At 57.2% G+C, this 17,273-nt stretch overlaps 1 protein-coding gene across 1 annotated transcript; it reads right to left on the reverse strand.

The window, feature by feature from the left end:
* Positions 1-2,379: 2,379 nt before the first annotated feature.
* Positions 2,380-12,129, reverse strand: BESB_007950 (uncharacterized protein; the record flags this gene model as incomplete). Its single annotated transcript, XM_029359549.1, has 1 exon — positions 2,380-12,129. One exon carries the CDS (start codon positions 12,127-12,129, stop codon positions 2,380-2,382), a length of 9,750 nt encoding a protein of 3,249 aa, XP_029222462.1.
* Between the last annotated feature and the right edge of the window lie 5,144 nt (positions 12,130-17,273).

Genomic DNA, 17,273 nt, shown 5'->3' on the forward strand with positions numbered 1-17,273 from the left:
AGGATAGGTAAAGAAGACTGACGGAGGAGAGAGCCGCTGACGAACGGAGGGGAGAGGAAACGGCAGAAGCGGAACGAAGGTACAATGAAACAAAGAAGGGCCTATGCCGAGACCTCCGCGAGCGCCTGGCGGAAAAAGGGGTCGTATTCATGCAAGCGCATGGAATATGCTCCGACAGGAAAAGACAAGGAAACAGAGACTGAGGCGGAGGCAACGAGAGAGAATGAAGACTGGGGGAGACAACGCAGTAGCACGCCCGTTCTCTCGCTGCGGCGCCTGACAAACGCGGATACGGTTTCAGCGGCAGAAGCGTTGTAAGGTTCCTCCTGTGAAGAGATCTGTGCGTGAGTAAACGTATGAAACTTTAGACGCGAGAAATTGCCCTTTTCGCGCTCGATCCTCCGCGACGCCTTCCGGCCCTCGATATCCGCCACTGTCTTTACGTGGGGACCCTGGCCGTCAAGCGACGGAAAAACGGATTCTGGCACCGGGATCCGGTGAAGACAAAGTCGAAAGAAGCAGAACGAAAACGATAAAACGCACGGAGAGTCGATGCGGAGCGACCATTGTTCCGTGAACGAAAGATACTCCCGGAGATGCGCATGTGCAGCGGCCCAGGAGACGGCGCTTTCTTCAGCGCAGCATGCACGCGCGACTGCATGCACACCCGAGCACTCGAAGGCTGTTTCGATTTCGATTTGCCGCAATCTGGAAATGCCTCTTCGTTTTCGACAGGCGGGGAAGCCCTCAAAAGAAATTTAGTCGATGGAAAACAAAGAACATAGGGTGTATGACGGATGCGCGAGACAAAAAAACCTGTGGGTGGAGCTAACGGTGCCCGACAGATAGTGTATGTACACTGAGCGTCACCACTTGTTTCTCCTTTTGTAGCGGCAGGCATTCCGGCTCTCTCTGAGTCGCACACATGCTTGCCTTCGCATGCATTTACCTCTCTCCTCCGGTGCAGTGACGCTGAACCTCCGTGGTACGCGTCTGTGGGCTCCTCACCTTGACCAGGAGCAAACGTGTATGAGTGCGTCTATGTGATACATATATGTACGTATATACGCACATATATTAAGGTATGAATATATGAGGTTATATAGAACAGGCAGGAGCGACTCACATGCCGCATAATGCCAGGTAGATGTCCTCAGCTGGTGCACATCCTTTGCAGGCTGTCGCAGCACGTTGTTTTGGCGCAGACAACGCACAGACACCTGCTGCCATACTTCCTGCGCAGCTGATCTGTGTTTCTCTTGTCTCGTCCACACAGGTGTGCGATTGCCTGCTCTGAACTTCTCTGAGTGAGCAAGCACCTGCGAAAGAGGTACATTACTTTTCCGCAGGACTGCTATTGGACTACAGCATCCCTGCGCGCACCATCCAGTCACCTCTGTAGAGCGAGGCGCTTTGGGGAGGCCGCTAAGTAGGACGCTGGCCCTTTTCACAGGCCCTTTGGGCGCCAATACAGAGATGTGCTTTTAAGGGCTTCCGTATTCGCTGCTCTACGTTCTGTCTCCAAGCGAATCCGGGACGATGTGGCGCCACATCAACCTTGTGGTCAAACGCCTCATCGTGGGAGACAGTCCACAAACTTCAACGTGGTACTCGAGAGCTCGCGGCATGTTACATCTTTCTGTGCATCGGCTAGTCGGAATGGGCTCCGTGATTGTCTACTGGAGTCTCTAACGCTGCATACGCGTGGGAGTCCACTGCGGGCAAACACGAGAGCCACATCGAGACGGGGAGTGGTGATTGCGGCGCCCTCGCCACGCGAAGGAAGAACCACTTTCCCGCGAATGCATAAGAACCTCTTCAAGCCTACGGAATGCAATCATATACAGAGAGACAGACGGATGGGAGAGAGAGAAAAGCCCACAGGAGGACGTCTGCCACGTAGGTTTGTGCGTCGCTACGCGTATGGTTTCTGCGCTGTGCTGATGATACGCACATCTACTGTATACGGAATAAGTACATAGAAGTCCATGTATATTCCGTGCACGTGCAGGAATTCGAACGCGTGCAGAAAGCGAGGCTGGTGTGAAGTACTAGAACTATGTAAGACCGGAGACGAAGCCTAGCGATGACCGCTCCACATCCCCTACACATCTACTTCCCTCTTTCGATCTGGCTACGTCGTCCCTATCTCGGCATTCTACCCCGTGTGCCCTTGAAGTTTTTTCTGTTTCCACTCGGCGCCTCTCTTTCCGCGCGCCTCCGCTCTTCTAACTCGTCTTTCTTTCTGCGATTCGTGCTGCCTCCTCACGTGGCGATTTCAGCGCCTTCGCTCTCGCACTGTGTCTCCTCTCTGGAGCCCGCATACCCATCCTGGCCGCCGGTACCCCTCCTTGTTCCCCCACTCCGTTCCTGCTTTTCTCACTCGTCACGCAGAAGACAGTCCGCGCTGAGTGTCGTCGATTCGACTCTACGCCAGCGAACGCGATGCGTCTTTTTGAGTTTTTCCGCTACTTCGCCCCAGAAGAGTCCCCACAGGGTCACGCAGACCTCCCGCGGGTCGCACGTATCTTTCTCGCCTTCGTGTCGGGCATCTGCCTCCAGGCGCGGCATGCTCTGCGGCAGCGAACGCTGATGAGGCGATTGTCCAGACGCGCAAATCGACGCAGCGAAGGGAGGAGACGGGGGGCCCGAGAACGACTCAGGAGCTGGTGTCCGCGAAGGCCCGCGAGGCGCCCGTCCTGACGCAAAGCACAAAGGGCTGGAGGAAGGCGGTGAAGGGGTCGCGAAACGTGGACAGGCAAACGCGGAGAAGCCGGCCGTCTGCGCAGCGCTGGAGGCTGCCTCCGAGCGCGTGGAGGGGCTTTCGTGGTGTTCGCGCGCAACGAGAGAGGCATCGAACCACCCCCCCGAAGGTGAGAGCGGATCTGCTGTCGAGACGACACCAGGCGAGAGTCGTGAAGAGGCCGTATCCGACGCGAAGGGAGACGCCGCTGGAGGGATGAACGGGGCCAGGGCGGGTGAGAAGGACGACGGAGAAAGAGAACGCGGCAGACGCGACATAGACGCGAACGCAGACTCCCGCAAACAAGCGCGAGCCGACGGCGGCGCGAAGCTGGGGCACGGCGGCAAACCGGCGTCGAACAAAGGCGGAAGACACAAGATGCGATCCGAGCAAATCGGCGACGAGGCGGCTAGTGCGGCCTCCGGTGAAGACAGGCGCGGCGGAGTTTGCGTATGGCAACAGGCGGAAGAAGCGCTGACACTGGCGAGCGCAGTCAAAGGCGCAGCGTCGCACTCGCTGGGCAGCGAAGAGAGTCCAGGACCCGGTGGCGGAGTCGAGACGGGGGCAGCAGTGCCGCCAGCGGAAGCAGAGACGTTGGGAGAGAGCGCAACCGGCGCGAAGGAGTACACAGATGAATGACGCGTGTCGATACCTGCAGTAGAGGGGGAGGGTGGCAACGAATAGAGGCGAGAAGAATTGGAAGCTGGAACGGAAGTAGCAGATGAACAAGTAGAAGGGAAAGGAAAGAAACGGCAAAGGATGTCTGCGAGTTGAATTTCCTGGAACGAGCAGGAGTCGGCGGAGTTGAGAAGCGCGACGACATCGTCGGGAAGCAGCCTCTCGCGAAAGCGACACCGGTGCGTTTGCTTTTCAACTCGGCATGTCCGACAGACCAAGCAGGGAAGCCCCCCGGAGGCAATCGAGCCTCGAAAGGTGATGTGACTCCACACACGTTGGCGTCTTGTGCAGCGGGTGCTCTTCTGGATGGAGCTCAGCATTCGTGTCTCTTCTAGGCACTGTCGGTCGTCCCCTGTCGCGGGCTTCTCCGCAGGCGGAGGTGGAGAAGGCACCGATCTGTCAGCGTCCAATGGCAGTGGCGGCGAGCCCTTGCATCCTTCTTCTCTTCTGTCCGCTGCGTTTTCTGCCTCCCTGCTGGACGCTTCAAGTGTCGCTGGAAACGGGTTCGGCGAACCCGCGCCAGGCACTCCTCTGTCGCCTCGCGTCAGCGCTTCAAGGCGTGCTCTGGCTTCTTCGTCGCCTCCCTCTGGTTTCTTATGGTTTCTATCCTCACTGCTTCCTCCTCGCTCTTGATCTCCCACGGCGTGTGCGTTGCCTTCCTTGTGTCCGCCTTCAAAGACTCCACCTTCTTCGAATTCGGCTCCTTCAGAATCTGCCTCTCCCTTCTCCTGGTCTGCACGGCCTTCTATGGAGCCTTTCCACGACGCCTTGGCGGATTCACGTGCCGCTCCGTTGCTTCCCTCCCAAACACCCTTTTCTTCCTCAGAGTCTCCCCCACCCGCGCGCTGCCCATCCTCTCGTCTCTTTTTCCAAGCGGCCCGCGCGAGCGTCCTGACGCCGAGTCGCTCTCCTCGGGTTTCGCCGAGTTCGCAGATCTCCAAGCGAGGTGGAGGCATTCGTTCTGTGTCTCTGCTTCTGCGGTACGGGTAGTGCGCGATGAGCGTCGTGGCGACTGTGGCTGTCGACACGCCCTCGGGCATGTCCACCTGCACCGCTGCAAGGCGCTCAGCGAGTATTTCTGTCGAGAAGAGAGGACAGGCGAAGTGCAGCAAACAGAGCGGCAGCCCCACCACGGTAACCGATCCCATCTTGCTCCACGATGAACACGCGGAAGGCAACAGGGCAGACGGCGAAGACAGCACGAGGCGCACGCCAGTACACGTCGCCCAGTGGCGTGAAGGGGATTCAGCAGGAGGAAGGGCGTGGCAGGCGCAGAGCCTCGGCGTGTCTGGGCCTTCGTAGCTCTTAGAAGAGGGCGCATCCTCGTCGGGCATTACAAGCCTTTCTTGCGGCTCTATTTCCTTCTCAAGCCCACCGGAGGTGCGTTTACAGGTGTCGTCTCCGGCGTGCCTTCGTTGCCGCTTGTCTGTTTCGCCATTGGCGTCCTGCGCCCGCGGTGCCTCTCGCCCGCGCTCGGCGCCTTGCCGGTCCTCCTTCTGGGGGTCACGCAGCATGTTCCTGCCTTTTGGAAACTCCTCTGCTCGCACAGTTTTTCCCCGGGATTTCTGTGCGACTAGCCCACTTTGTGGGCTCGCTCTTTCCGCCTCATTCTGGTTTTCTGCGGGCATTCCTCCGCCCGTCTCTGCCTCGCGCCGTTTTTCGTCTTTCCCTGGGCGGCCGATCCACGTGAAGGAGTTCGCCCGGCCGAAGCGGCTGTCCTCCGCTGCGCCGTGAAGCTCCACGACTAGCGGCGACGCCTCTTGAGGTCTTCTGGGCTTTCCGCGGCCCTGCGGCGAAACCAAGCAGACGTGACCTTCCACCGCAAACGCTGCAGCCTCGAGTTGCGGGAGCACCAAAAAGCACTGCACAATGGTCAGCAGCCGCAGGCGAGTCAAGCGCGGAAAATGGAAGACATGGAGCGGCGGAATGCTGCAGACGGGAGACGAGGGCGACAAGGCAGCGGATGACGTGCAATGGGGAGTCGTAGACGAGGAAATTCTAGAGGAAGCGAAAGGTGAAGAAAATCGATTCGCACGAGGCCACTGTCGCTGGAGCCACGCACCACCGGCATCGGGCAAGAAGGGTGGCGCCGAAGGCAACGACGGAGCGCTCCACATGTCACACGGCAAAGATGACAACGGTTGGTTCGGAGTTGAGGCATCTCTCTGAGCCTCATCCCAAGAATGCGAACACGGAAGAGAGAAGGTCAACGTCTCGAAGCCGAAGCCTGAGTCGGTTGGAGTTGCCCCTGTTCTTACGTTGCCTTCTCGGCAGTCTTGTTGCCCGTCGTTCACATCGTCTTCCCGATGTCTGTCGCGTGCTTGATCTTTGGGGGTTTCTAAGGGCCTCCGCGTCTCGCCGCCCGCGCCCCCTCCGGATGCGAGGCCAGGATGCCTCAAACACTCCCCTAGCGGATCCTCCGCTTGCGGAAAGCTCAGCCTGAGGCCTTCGCAGAGAAGCGTCGAGATGGACGCTCGACTGCGCCAGACGGACAGACTCAGGTACGCGTCATGAAGGCTCCAACAGCTTATCTCCTTGCCTCCTGACTCGTGTGTATGGCGAACGCCTGACAGTCCGCTTCGCGCCCGTTCAGCTTCTTCGTAAAGTTCTCGTTCGCCTCTAGCTCTAGAGGGCGAGGCCGCGTGCGTGTCGAGGCATGCCTCACCGACAGAATCGCGTCTTCCCGATGTTTCGTTCTCCTCTCCAGCTCCCCAGTCCTCGCGTTCTGCGGTCTCGCGTTGCCTTGTTTCCGCTCCGTCGCTCAACGCCCATTCCTTGCCGCAAGCCTCCCTTTCCACGTGGAGCGCACTGCGCATGACCGATTCCCTCTCCAAGGCCCCCGGCGGGGTCTGCAGTCCCCCAGCGGAGCGGCCGCGCGAGGGAACCGAACCTTTGGGCCCAGCGGAGACAGGCGGCGAAGGGGCGCGGCTCTCTACTGCGCCCGCGAGTGTCTCTGCGCCGTAGAGACTGACGAACCGGAGGGACGAGGAGACAAAGGGGAAGGCTGTCGCTGGCGAGCCCTCCACGGTCGTGAGCCTGGGTAACAGAAGGACCGGAAGCTCGGAAAGCGCTCCTTGTGGAAGCACGTTCAGGAGTTTGACCGAGGAGTAAAACGCCTCTAGCGTTTTCCCACTGCGAGCGCAGAGAGACACAAACGCCGCGACGCACGCCTCCACCGCCCGCTGACCATACAGGCCCGACCGGCCTACAGAGGCAGATTGAGAGGCAGCGAGCCACGCCGCGCTTGACGACAGAGAGCCAGACGACGAAGCGAAAGCTGGAGAAGGTGTGAAGAACCGTGAAGGCCAACAAGAAAAGGAAATGGACGGTGACGGAGATCGCGTGTGTGAGTTGACGCTGGCAGCTTCGGATGCGTCGCTCTCCTCGGCCGTGAGGCAGGAGGAAGGTGCGCAGCAGGGTCGCTTTCGAGGCCTCGTAGGCACCGGTACAGCCCACGCCATGTCTGAACTATGCGACGGGGGAGGCGACAGATGGCACACTTCTTCGAGGACTTCTAAGTGCTGATAAGGAGGTGTGAGCGCTGCCGACAAGCTTGGCCTGGGGCGCGAGTGTCTCCACGTTTCTTCTCCGCGCTTTTGCGAGCGGCAACTGGTATGGCCCGAGTCCTTCGTGGGTGACTCGGTTCCCAGCGCACCAGGGATTATTGGACCAGAGCTGGGCTCGCGAGGATGAACTCGAATCCGCCTTAGTTTGAGTGCGGCTTCGCCCGTTTCATCTCTGCCTCCTTCATCGCTTCCGGACTTCAGACAGCTTTGCGCGGTACAGGCCACCCTCACGAATGCGTTTGGGGTCTCTCCAAGTCGCGTGTGGCGTCGTTTACGTCTCCTCGTCGGCGTCGCTGACACTCTTGCCGCTGCGACGCGCCGCCTGCCGACTCCTCGGCGCCGGATGGGTTGTCGCGGCTCCTCGGGCTCGTCGTCGGATAGCCACAGAGCTTCTTCGAAGAAGCCTGACTCTGACTCGCTCTGGGAGAAGCACTCGTGAAGCGCCTCGTCAGCGAAGAGCGAGAGTTCACGGAGGTTTGACAAGCTCTGCATGCACGCCAGCAGCTGGGCGAGCTGGCGCGGCTCCACCCAGGCTTCCGCGGCCCCCCGCCAGAAGCTAAGCAGATAGAAGAGCGTCTCGCGGTCAAGCTCGAAGGCCTGCGAAAGGTGTGTGTAGCGAAACGAAGAAAACGTCGGTGGCAGGAGTGTAGAAGCAGCGGCTGGGGACGTCGATGCGGAAGGCTCCCCGACAAGCAGAGAAGGCGATGCCGAAGGGGAGACCGGTGCCTCAGTGCGACACGACGCCGGAGACGACGATGAAGAAGACCGATTTACAGCGACCAGCGGAAGAGACGGAGAAAGCGAAAATGGAGACAAACGTGTGTCGTCGATGTCTACCATAAGGAGATTCAGACGCTGATGGTAAGTGCCGAATGTCGAAAGAACGGCGGAGCGAAGGAACCTGCACGAGTGCATAAGCGCCCGCACGTCGCCGGATAGAAAGCCACAGAGAGATGCGAAGGCTGTATCGGGCATGCAGAGACACGCTGAAGACGACGGCGTGGAGGGCGATGCAGTCGAGCGGGAAGCGCAGAACCGAGGCGCAGGGGGGGCTGACAACGAAGCAAGACCGGGGGCAGCGAGAGGCGAGGAGGAGCTAGAGCAGGAAGACGAGGCAAGTGGGAACGCCGCCAAAGACAGACGACTGATTTGAAGCGCGTAGACATGGGCGTGCGCCCGGCTGCGGGTGTCTTCGTCGCTCGGAGGCCGGCGACTTCCGGAGCGCGGGCCATTCTCTCTGTTTCCGCCGGCGCCTTCTCTTTTTGCCTTCTGCAGTTCCTCTCGTGCTTGCCCTGGGAATGCGCACCCGCGGGTCGACTCGTGTGCTCTCTCCTCTTCGCCTTGGACGTCGTTCGGACCGTGCTTCGTCAGCCGCGTCTGCGCCCGCGCGACGCTGGCCTGGGCGTTCTCTCGCCAGCCGAGAGGCTGAAACAATACTTTGTCTTCCTGTGCCGAAATGCGTGGCGGCAGCAAAAGAAGCAGAACTCTGCCTGCAAGAGGGCGAAACTTGAAATACGTCGCCACGGCTCCTATTAGCGTTTCGGGGCCCTGGCATACGCACGCGCGCTGTACTCGCGTCCCTATCTGAGTTCCGTATCTTTCCGCCTCATCGCGCGACGAAGCCACGGATGGTGAGGAAGCAGACGACGGGCTCATGCAAACAGCATCACACGACGAAGGACGCGAGGAAGATCGCGTCGTCCAACAGGGACTCGGGGCGGGGAGCGGCGAAACATAGGAACGAGAGGAAGGCGAGCGGCGCCTGGAAGAACGAGGTAGCAAGGAACCGGACGCGCCCAGGGAGGATGCCGAGGGAGCGGAAGAGGAAGAAGCGAGAGAGACCGATAATTGAGGAGACCAGGCTGCACGCTCGCCAGTTGCAGCATGCAATTGGGCACCGGAACAAGTGCATAGAACGTTCATCTCAGCGTCTTTGCATTCGCCAAATCGCGGGGGGCTCTGACACCGAGAAGATGGGGAGCGAGACACTGAGCCACTCCATGGTTCAGCGCGTGTGTGAGCGCACTGCGACAACGCCAGCGGAGACAGCAGGAAGCGAAGAAAAAGGCTGCTGAGGCGCGTGGAATGCAGCAGCGCGCCGAGAATGGCCTTCTGCTGCTGCGTCAGTTTTCCCAGTCTGAATACGTCTGAGCCCTTCATAGTCATCCCAACTAATGCGTCTCTCAGAAAAGACACGCGGGCCCCGCCACCGCGGTTGCCGCGCCCACCAGGCGTATATATCGGAGCCCTGACGGCCGCCGTCTGTCTGCGCGTGCCCCTGTCTCCCCAAAACGAGCACGCGTGCGGCGGGGTCAAGGCAGAAGAGCCTAACCTTAAGAACGAGGGCGTCGAAGGAGATGCCTGAGGTTTGGGGTGCGTCAACTGTCCACGAAAGACGGGATGTGTTGAAACACACCGCGATGGTTTACGCGAGAGCCCAGAAAAGAAGGCATGGCAAATGGAGAGAGACAAAGACGAAGAGGCCTCAGGGCTAGGTGAGGCACCAGAAGGTGTGTAGGAGCTACAGGAACCCGGGGAAAGGGACTCACGAGACGAACTGCAGGCCGAAGAGAGGCTTTGTCTTCTCTTCTCACTTCCACAGGGCCCTGCCGATCTCTGGCGGGCGACTGCGATCAGCCGTCTAACGGCCGGCGAGAGTCTCGCTGCTCCGGCGACCCCTCTCAGTTGCCTTTTTCGTGCTATTTCACCCGACAAAGCCGCGCAGAGAGTGGGCGTTTGCGTCTCGGCCTCGATTGGCGTATCGGCATCCTCATCGTCTGCAGTGTTCTCTGGATACCTGCTGTTCAGGTCGCTTTTGTTGCTCCTCGGTGGTCTCGCGTCGGGTTGGTTTGGGCTTTCGATACTCGTCTGCGTCTTTCGTCCTGCTTGAGTTGCCATTTCGACACTCTGCGCAGCATCATCGCCGTCAGCCCTGGCGCAGTAGCCGCCGTGGACGGCCGAAATCGGGGGCCTGCACTTCAGCCCTGAGCGTGTGGCTTTTCCTGTTCGACTTCCGCATGGTCGTCGTCTCCCGCGTTTGCTGCTGCTCGTGCGTATCCTGTCCCGCTGACAGGAAATGTGTGTGCAGATCGAGGTCTGTGGTTTGTGAAATTCGGGGCGGAGAGGGCCCCGAAGAAGCTCCTTCACGCGAGCCTTGAGTACAGTGAGGTGACTCGTCAGGCGACGCACCCAGTGCATGCTGCCGGAGAAGCACTGAGATGGGTATCTGTCGCTGAGTAGCAGCAAACGCACGCCGAAGCGGAGAGCGTCGATGAGAACAAACCGCCCCTCTGAACTAAAATGTCCCCATCCGGCTGGGCAACTTGTATTGTTCGGGGCAGGGTGGTGTGTCTTGCGACCGTGTGAACGTGCGGGCGGCGAAGGGCATGCGTCGGAAGCTGGAGCTGTTGGAAGCGGACCCAGGCGGCGCGCATCGTGGGAAGGCGAAGGCAAACCAACTGCGTGCTGGGCGAGCCCCGTGGGTGACGGCAGAAACGCCAGCGATGGTGTATGCGGTGCCTCGCAAGTCGCCGACAACAAGTCGAGACAGGAGGGAAGAGACGTGGGCGGAGGCTCTGGCAGGTCGATCACGCAGCCACTGCTGTTGGAAGGTTCGGGACCCTCGCTGGCCTCTTTCTTAACTTCCTTCACACGAGTCAGTGCTGACGAATTCACCAAAGCCACTGCTGACATACCGTCCTGCAATGTGGTGTCCGTCCAGGCATGTTCCTGCGTTTGTGTTTGCAAAAAGAGCTTCTTAATGAGCGACATGAATTTGTTTTGGGGGCGCGTACCCAGCGGCGTACGAGGCGCCAGCCTTGTGGCTGCCCCTGCCGGGGGAAAGGGAATACGTGGGAGACGGCGTGGTCTCCGAAGTCTGTGGCCCGACCTGTTCGAGAAAGAACGAGTGGATTCTGAAGTGTCGTGCACCATGGCTCTACGGTGTAGAGCCCCACTCGCTGAAATTAATTCCGGTCGTTCCCCCTCGGTCTTGCTCAAGAAGAGTCCAGCCTGGTTGCCGCGTCTCCCCCCTAAGCCGATTTCGGCAGGCAGCTCACCTTCTGGATGGATTCTGCTAACCCACTGTGGAGTCATCCTTGCACTGCGCCTCCGTTGGCATGCAGGCAAGCCGCAAGGAGGCGGGGACTCTGTGGAAGCAAGCGGAGAGCTACTCAGTCTCTGATAATGCCTAGAAGCTATCGGGAACCTGTCCATATTTCCTTCTGTACCTACGAGGCTCTGAGCAGTACGGGTCGCCTGTCTCCTCAGGTGTGTGATTAGTTCGCTCGCTAGGCGGTCAAGGGCCTGAAATGCACCACAGAGTGCAGTGGGGTGCTGGTCATCTTGCAGCGGCCTGAGTGTTGACGGCGAAACCTGTTTTTGTGTGTCGCGGAGGATAAACGCATCACCAGAACGATACAAGCATGCACGGCCTGCTGCAGCGTCCTCGATTGGTGATTTATGTTCCTCTCCAGTCCGATGGTGCACCAAGCAAGAGAAGGCACATCTGGCTTCCTTGCCGGAAACAGCCTCAGGAGAAAGTGGGGCGTGGCAGATCGCCTGAGTTCTGTTGGATGCTCGAGGCGCCTCCTCTCGTTCGTCGCAGCGGAGCGTACTCCGCTTAAAGTGCCGGCTGCCCACGCGCCGCTTACTGCCTACTCGCTTCTTTCGCGCCTTCAGTCGCTTGCCCTCCTGGTCTTCGTGTCTGTGTGGGTTCCGCGTGAACTCGTTTGCGGGGCACCGAAGAGCAGCTAGGAGATTTTCACGGACTGCGGGGTAGTGTAGTCGAAAACATCGCAGGAAGTGCGAACAAGGAGACGCTAGCGAAGGCTGTGGAAACACAGCAGGATCTAGAGCAATGCAAGTTAGCGTAGACGCTCGCATGGCGTTGCATCCCCAAACACTCCCCGGGTGACCTCCGGAGAAGACGGTTGGCTGAGTAGAGTAGTCGCGACCCCCCTCCGCTCTCCCACCTCGCATATCACAAGTATCAGTTTCTGAAAGGCGGGACGACAATAGCAACGCTGCGTCGCTGCTGTTGTCGCCTGTGCCGTTTGGTGTAAGGGAAACTTCAAGGCGACGCTCCAGGCTCTGCCTCCTGTGGTTCCGAAGCGGAAGGTCCCATTTCTTAGTGATCTCCATGGTGGTAGGCTAAGCGTAATGAAAAAGGCACTCTGTTGCGTGCGTCCAGAAGTGGAAAGGTCGCTCGAAGCCTATGTGTTATCTTGCGACATCCTCCTATTCACAAGTCAGGAACAACGTCGACGATTGTATCCCGATGTTGACTCCGGTGTGCGGATGCAGAGCAGAGTCAGAAGGGCACCATATATGCATATGGTGCAGAGCGATTTAAGCTCACATGCGCCACCTCACCGCAGGCACGCTTAAAAGTGATCTGAGAAGTATAAACGTGGTACGCATTTGATCAAAAGCTAGAGTAACAACCGTGGGTTAATGCAACACCCTCTGCACACGATTCGAGTGCATGTCTATGGCATCGCGCATGAAAGTCACCGATGAGGTGGAGCCCATTTGAGAAGGAATGAGCACAGTCGTCGAGCACGGGACGACACGACTGACATGTGCATACCGGGAGGCGGGAGGCACGCCTACATGTGTCCTGTATCGGGTTCATCGAGACACGATGTGGACCGGAAGGCACCCTTCATGCAGTGTTATTGGAGCTAATGTCATATTTAATCCAGATTCCGCAGAATGCTTCATGTAGCCTGCCGTCGGACCAGACACTGGAGCGGAAAACGCGATAGCATCCAGAGGAGCTTCTTGATGCTCGCCTCCATAGCTAGTGGGAGGAACGCGTGCATGGGAGAGGTGCACTAGACCCTCAACCACTGAGCCCCTTGTACCACGGGTTTCAGTCCCGCTCATTTTGCGGCATATCAACTGGCATGCAGGAGAAATATCAGAGCTTGCGCGGAACTGCAGTTCTGTTATACCGTCCGCATGTGGCTCCTGTCGCGCCAGGCATGCCTCTCCGACAGGTCTGGTCAACTACAGCAATCTCTAGTCATGATGTGTTTTGTACAGATCGTCTCCAATGTTCGTATAAGCTTGACGATGAAGAATTAGCCCTCGCCGGGGTTCATTTCACCTCCGCTTCATAGAGACAGTTGCAACCGAGCTCCTGGCCGGAATGCGATATAGCGACATGGCCAAGGAGACACGCAAAGCATACTGTGCCTGGAATTCCATATTATGTTGCGCCATATGCGACGGCTTAGAGTCAGTATTACTGTGTGCGCCCCCCCTATTACGCATGGCATGGACAGTGTACGCTTTCCGTTGCTACCGTGGTTTGAGACTTCCGCAAACGGATGTGTATGTATTTGAGGCGTCACAAACAAACGATCACGCCGCCTCTATCGGGACCAATGCACGCCAGAAACAGCATGCAGCGAAGCAAGGGATCGGAGGTCGAGCGCACGCATCTCACTCACGCAGGACCTCGTTACTGGTGACGGCCATATGTATTGCTCCGCGTACTAAAAAGCGTAGAGACGCAGCTAATCCTCTAGAATAGCGTGTGTGGATACCAAGCCGATTCGGTGTCGTGTGCGAAACTTGCTGAGTAAGGCCGACTCATTTTGCCTGATACTTGTGTCATTTGGACTCTTCTATGTTACTACGGGAACGCCCAAGAAATCCGTTGTTTTATTCCAGAAACCATAGTCGAAGACGTACGTACAGAGGCGCAAGGCAGGCCAACAAGAAAAGGGCAGTTACACCCAAGACGCCGCATCTTCTCGAGGAAAATCGAGCCGCTTCCGCTGTGAAAAAGCGGGATGTGCCAGCGAGCGAGACGCAAGCCTGAGTTTTGCAAGGCGGCATGCTGTGGCGTGAGCCACAGTGAAGGAAATCCGCATTCGGCTGCGAACTGTCCCCTACAGACCTGTAGTGAATAGGAAGGGGGATGATTTTTCAGGTGGTTTCAAATGAGGTGCCAGTTTTTTCTAATTTCTTGCTTCTCCCTGTTCCGCCACCACCTATTTGAAGAGACCGGCTCGGTGCTCGGTTTGCCTTTTTCGACTAATCTGTCCTTGGCTTGCCCGAGCAGCTGATGCTTTGGCTGACTAAATACTCGTTTGTATGAGGTACGATTCTTCGTCTGTATGAGGCGATTCGTGCGAAGTGTCTGAAATTATTTCCCGCCTTGGGAGTCGTGGGCCAGTGCTTCGATGCAACTCTCTGGCGAAGAAAATGTCGAGCCGCCTTCCATTTTTCGCAAGCGCGGCAAGAGCATGAACCGTGCCCTAAACGCTGAGCACGCTCGCCCCTCTCGTCGACTCTCCGTTGGCTGCTCACAACTCCCATACCGACATGCACGGTCCGCTACATTTTGCAAACTGCTTAGCGGCAGGGGTGATTTTCAAGCCCATGGGTGTGACTGTCGAGCCACAGCCTCTATTTCGGTGAGCAAGTCCGAAGAAGAAAGGCACATGTTGCATCGAGCGTGTAGAAGAGAATTCGGCGGTGATGGAATCGCTCGTAACTCTGTCCGCTTCGAGAGCACGTGGCGTTCCAACCTAAAACACACGTTGGGGAAAAGGCATTATGGAAGGCAAAATCGAGCGACGGGTGCGGTGTCAGCGCCGACAACCGTGGACGCCAGACAAAACATCCGTTCTCATCCCACAAGGGAGGACGTTTATCTGGTAATCAACGAAAATATTATGCTGGTGAATGCTCGTGATCTGGCAACGCGATGGTCGTGGATGTTCCGAGTTCCCCATTTTACTTTCGCCAAGCGGGAGAGCCATTCGGTAATCCAAGGGTGGATATGGAAACTGAAACCGAAAACTGAGTCGCTTGTGTGTTCCGTGGCTCTAGCAACGCGAGCAAGCCAAATTCCTTACCTCGGCCGTCGTCTAGTTGCGAACAAACGGTTCATGGTACTCGATGTCGAGAACCGAGTGTTCTACTGTCAGAAAGGCACTCGCTGCTACAGCGCTCCATTTTTTTTTAATGATATTATATCTGTCGACATATGTGAGCTGACGTGGGCGAAGGACTTCGGGCTTTCTGCAATTTACATCCGAACCACAAAAATAGGAAACAGTGTCGGTTTCTGTCTCCAGACGTACGAAGCGTTCCGCACTTGGCTCTATGCGTTTTTGCTTGCGGGTAGTACCAGCAGTGCGCGGGATCATGATCCAAGTACCTTCGGAGAACTCAGCTGGTGTCCGTCCCTCTGTCACCTCGCTTGCAACGCTATGGTTAGCAGTGGAGAAGACGCACAGACTGGCAGGCGTACCCCGCAGCAGAAGGCCGTGGGTCAGAGGGAGGGAGGCGGCACGCTGGGATTTTGTAGTATATTTGCGAAATTCTGCCGCATAATCTGCTGCCCTTTCTGGGGGATAAAGCGAGATAGAAAACGCAACGGGAGAGATGCCGTTGGGCCGTACGCAGCTGGCGCGGGAAATGGTGGTACGAAAGAACAGCTGGAATCCCGAACGAAAAATGTGGGAACTTGCTGTATTTGTGGTGGGCGGGCCCAGGGGGAGAGCCGGATCATTCGAGTTGCCACCGATGATACATCAATAGCAGCATTCCCACGGAAGTTTCAAAAGTGGGGTGTTCCTGGTAATGCTACCCTCGGTGTGTCTAAGGAGGCTAGGAATACCAGATTTGGGAAGTCCTTCAACGCTCAGCTGCAGGAGGAACCCCAGCTGTGCAAACCGTGTCTTGTGAGTAGTCCCCACTTGTTTCACCAGCTTGGAGGTGGCGCCTCAGTTTCCTCTGACTCGTACGCCTGCCAGTCTGGTTCGCATGCTGTGCGCACAGGGAACCGACCGCCCATGGCAAAGAGGATGAAAACCAATGAAAAATCATGGACAGATGATGAGGTTGAATTTGCCAGGGATGGGCGGGGGTACTGCAGGCAGGTGAGGCCACCTGCGGAGAGAGATAGTACTGTGTTCGCCGCAAGCCGATCCCATGCGAGAGCGTGCCTTTCGGATGATTCTAGATCGGGCTCTGCCTGTCTGTCCGACCCGTCACCGGCATCTAATTTTGGTATGAAGACAGATTCAAGAAGTGGCTGCCATTCGGGGGTGGACTCAGGTATCGAAATCGTATTTAATTCCGGTGGATGTTATAAACACGCCGAAAAGGTTATTGCTCTGAGTAACAGTTTTGAGAAGGTTCCAGAGGATGGCGATCAAAAAGAAAATGTCGACTCCGATCTTTTTTTCACGCCTACGGGGTCGGACGAGTCATGGGTTTCTTCTGCTGAGGATTAGGATACTCAAGAGTAGATTACCTGCGCTCAACGTAACGTTTAATATTTAGCGTTCTTGTTTATTTAACTTGTGGACCAAACTCTGACATCTCGGTACTGAGCGTCTACCTTCTCGTTTGAATCTGTCGTCATTTTGACGTCTTGGCTCCTTGCGGGCTCTATCTATTTCATCCGTGCTGAACGTGTCTTCGTTCGATGTGCTAACCAAGAAAAGGGAAGGGCACCCGATGAAAGGATGAGGACGTGTCAGGAAGACGTCAACCGCGTGTTTTTGTACGGGGAAGTTCTTATCAAGCTAGGGAAGCAGAAAAAAACTCTTCATCAGGCTGCGTGATTCGCGCATCATTGGGCCTTCGCTCGGCGCCGATTGCGGGCAAACGACAGCAAGGGAATAAAACGCATCGTTTTCACCAACAGCTTTTGCCACTGAGTTTTAACTCGGGACCCGGTACCCGTGAGCTGCTAGTGCTCAAAAGCGGTTGTGCAGTATCATCTCAGGATACATTTCCCGTCCATGGCGAGAGCACGTGGGTGCTCAGATGTATGCACACATGGCTCAATGCGCACGAGTACGACGTCATTCTAGGCTGCATTTTGACGTCGTCTGTACAGTGAGGCTAGTACCTGCACGTAGCATCTTGGCAACATCAACGCAAATTTTAATCTTGCGTGTATAGGGATTCCGTCAAATACCGCTGAAAGTACCCACGTACCCAACGTGTCCGTGGCCGTCCATCAGCCTCGGTTGAAGCCTCGTGAAAGCAGTAGCAATCGCGTGCGGTTGCATCGAGAAAGGGGCTTCGAAATCCTTATCCACGATCATCCCACCCCGATCGGCATATTCGAACCTCTCCATCTCTACGTGTTGTCTTCGCGCAGTTTTATCATCGCTGTACTGCCTCTCGATTATCGCATGAGAACAAACTATCTCATGCCTCGTGAACGTACGTAGCTGGATACGCGTACCTCGACCACTCGAGCACACTGCACCATTGAAGGACACCAACGCGGGACAAAGTTGGCACTA

Source organism: Besnoitia besnoiti, chromosome I (genome assembly GCF_002563875.1).
Source record: "Besnoitia besnoiti strain Bb-Ger1 chromosome I, whole genome shotgun sequence".
Classification (NCBI taxonomy): Eukaryota; Apicomplexa; class Conoidasida; order Eucoccidiorida; family Sarcocystidae; genus Besnoitia; species Besnoitia besnoiti.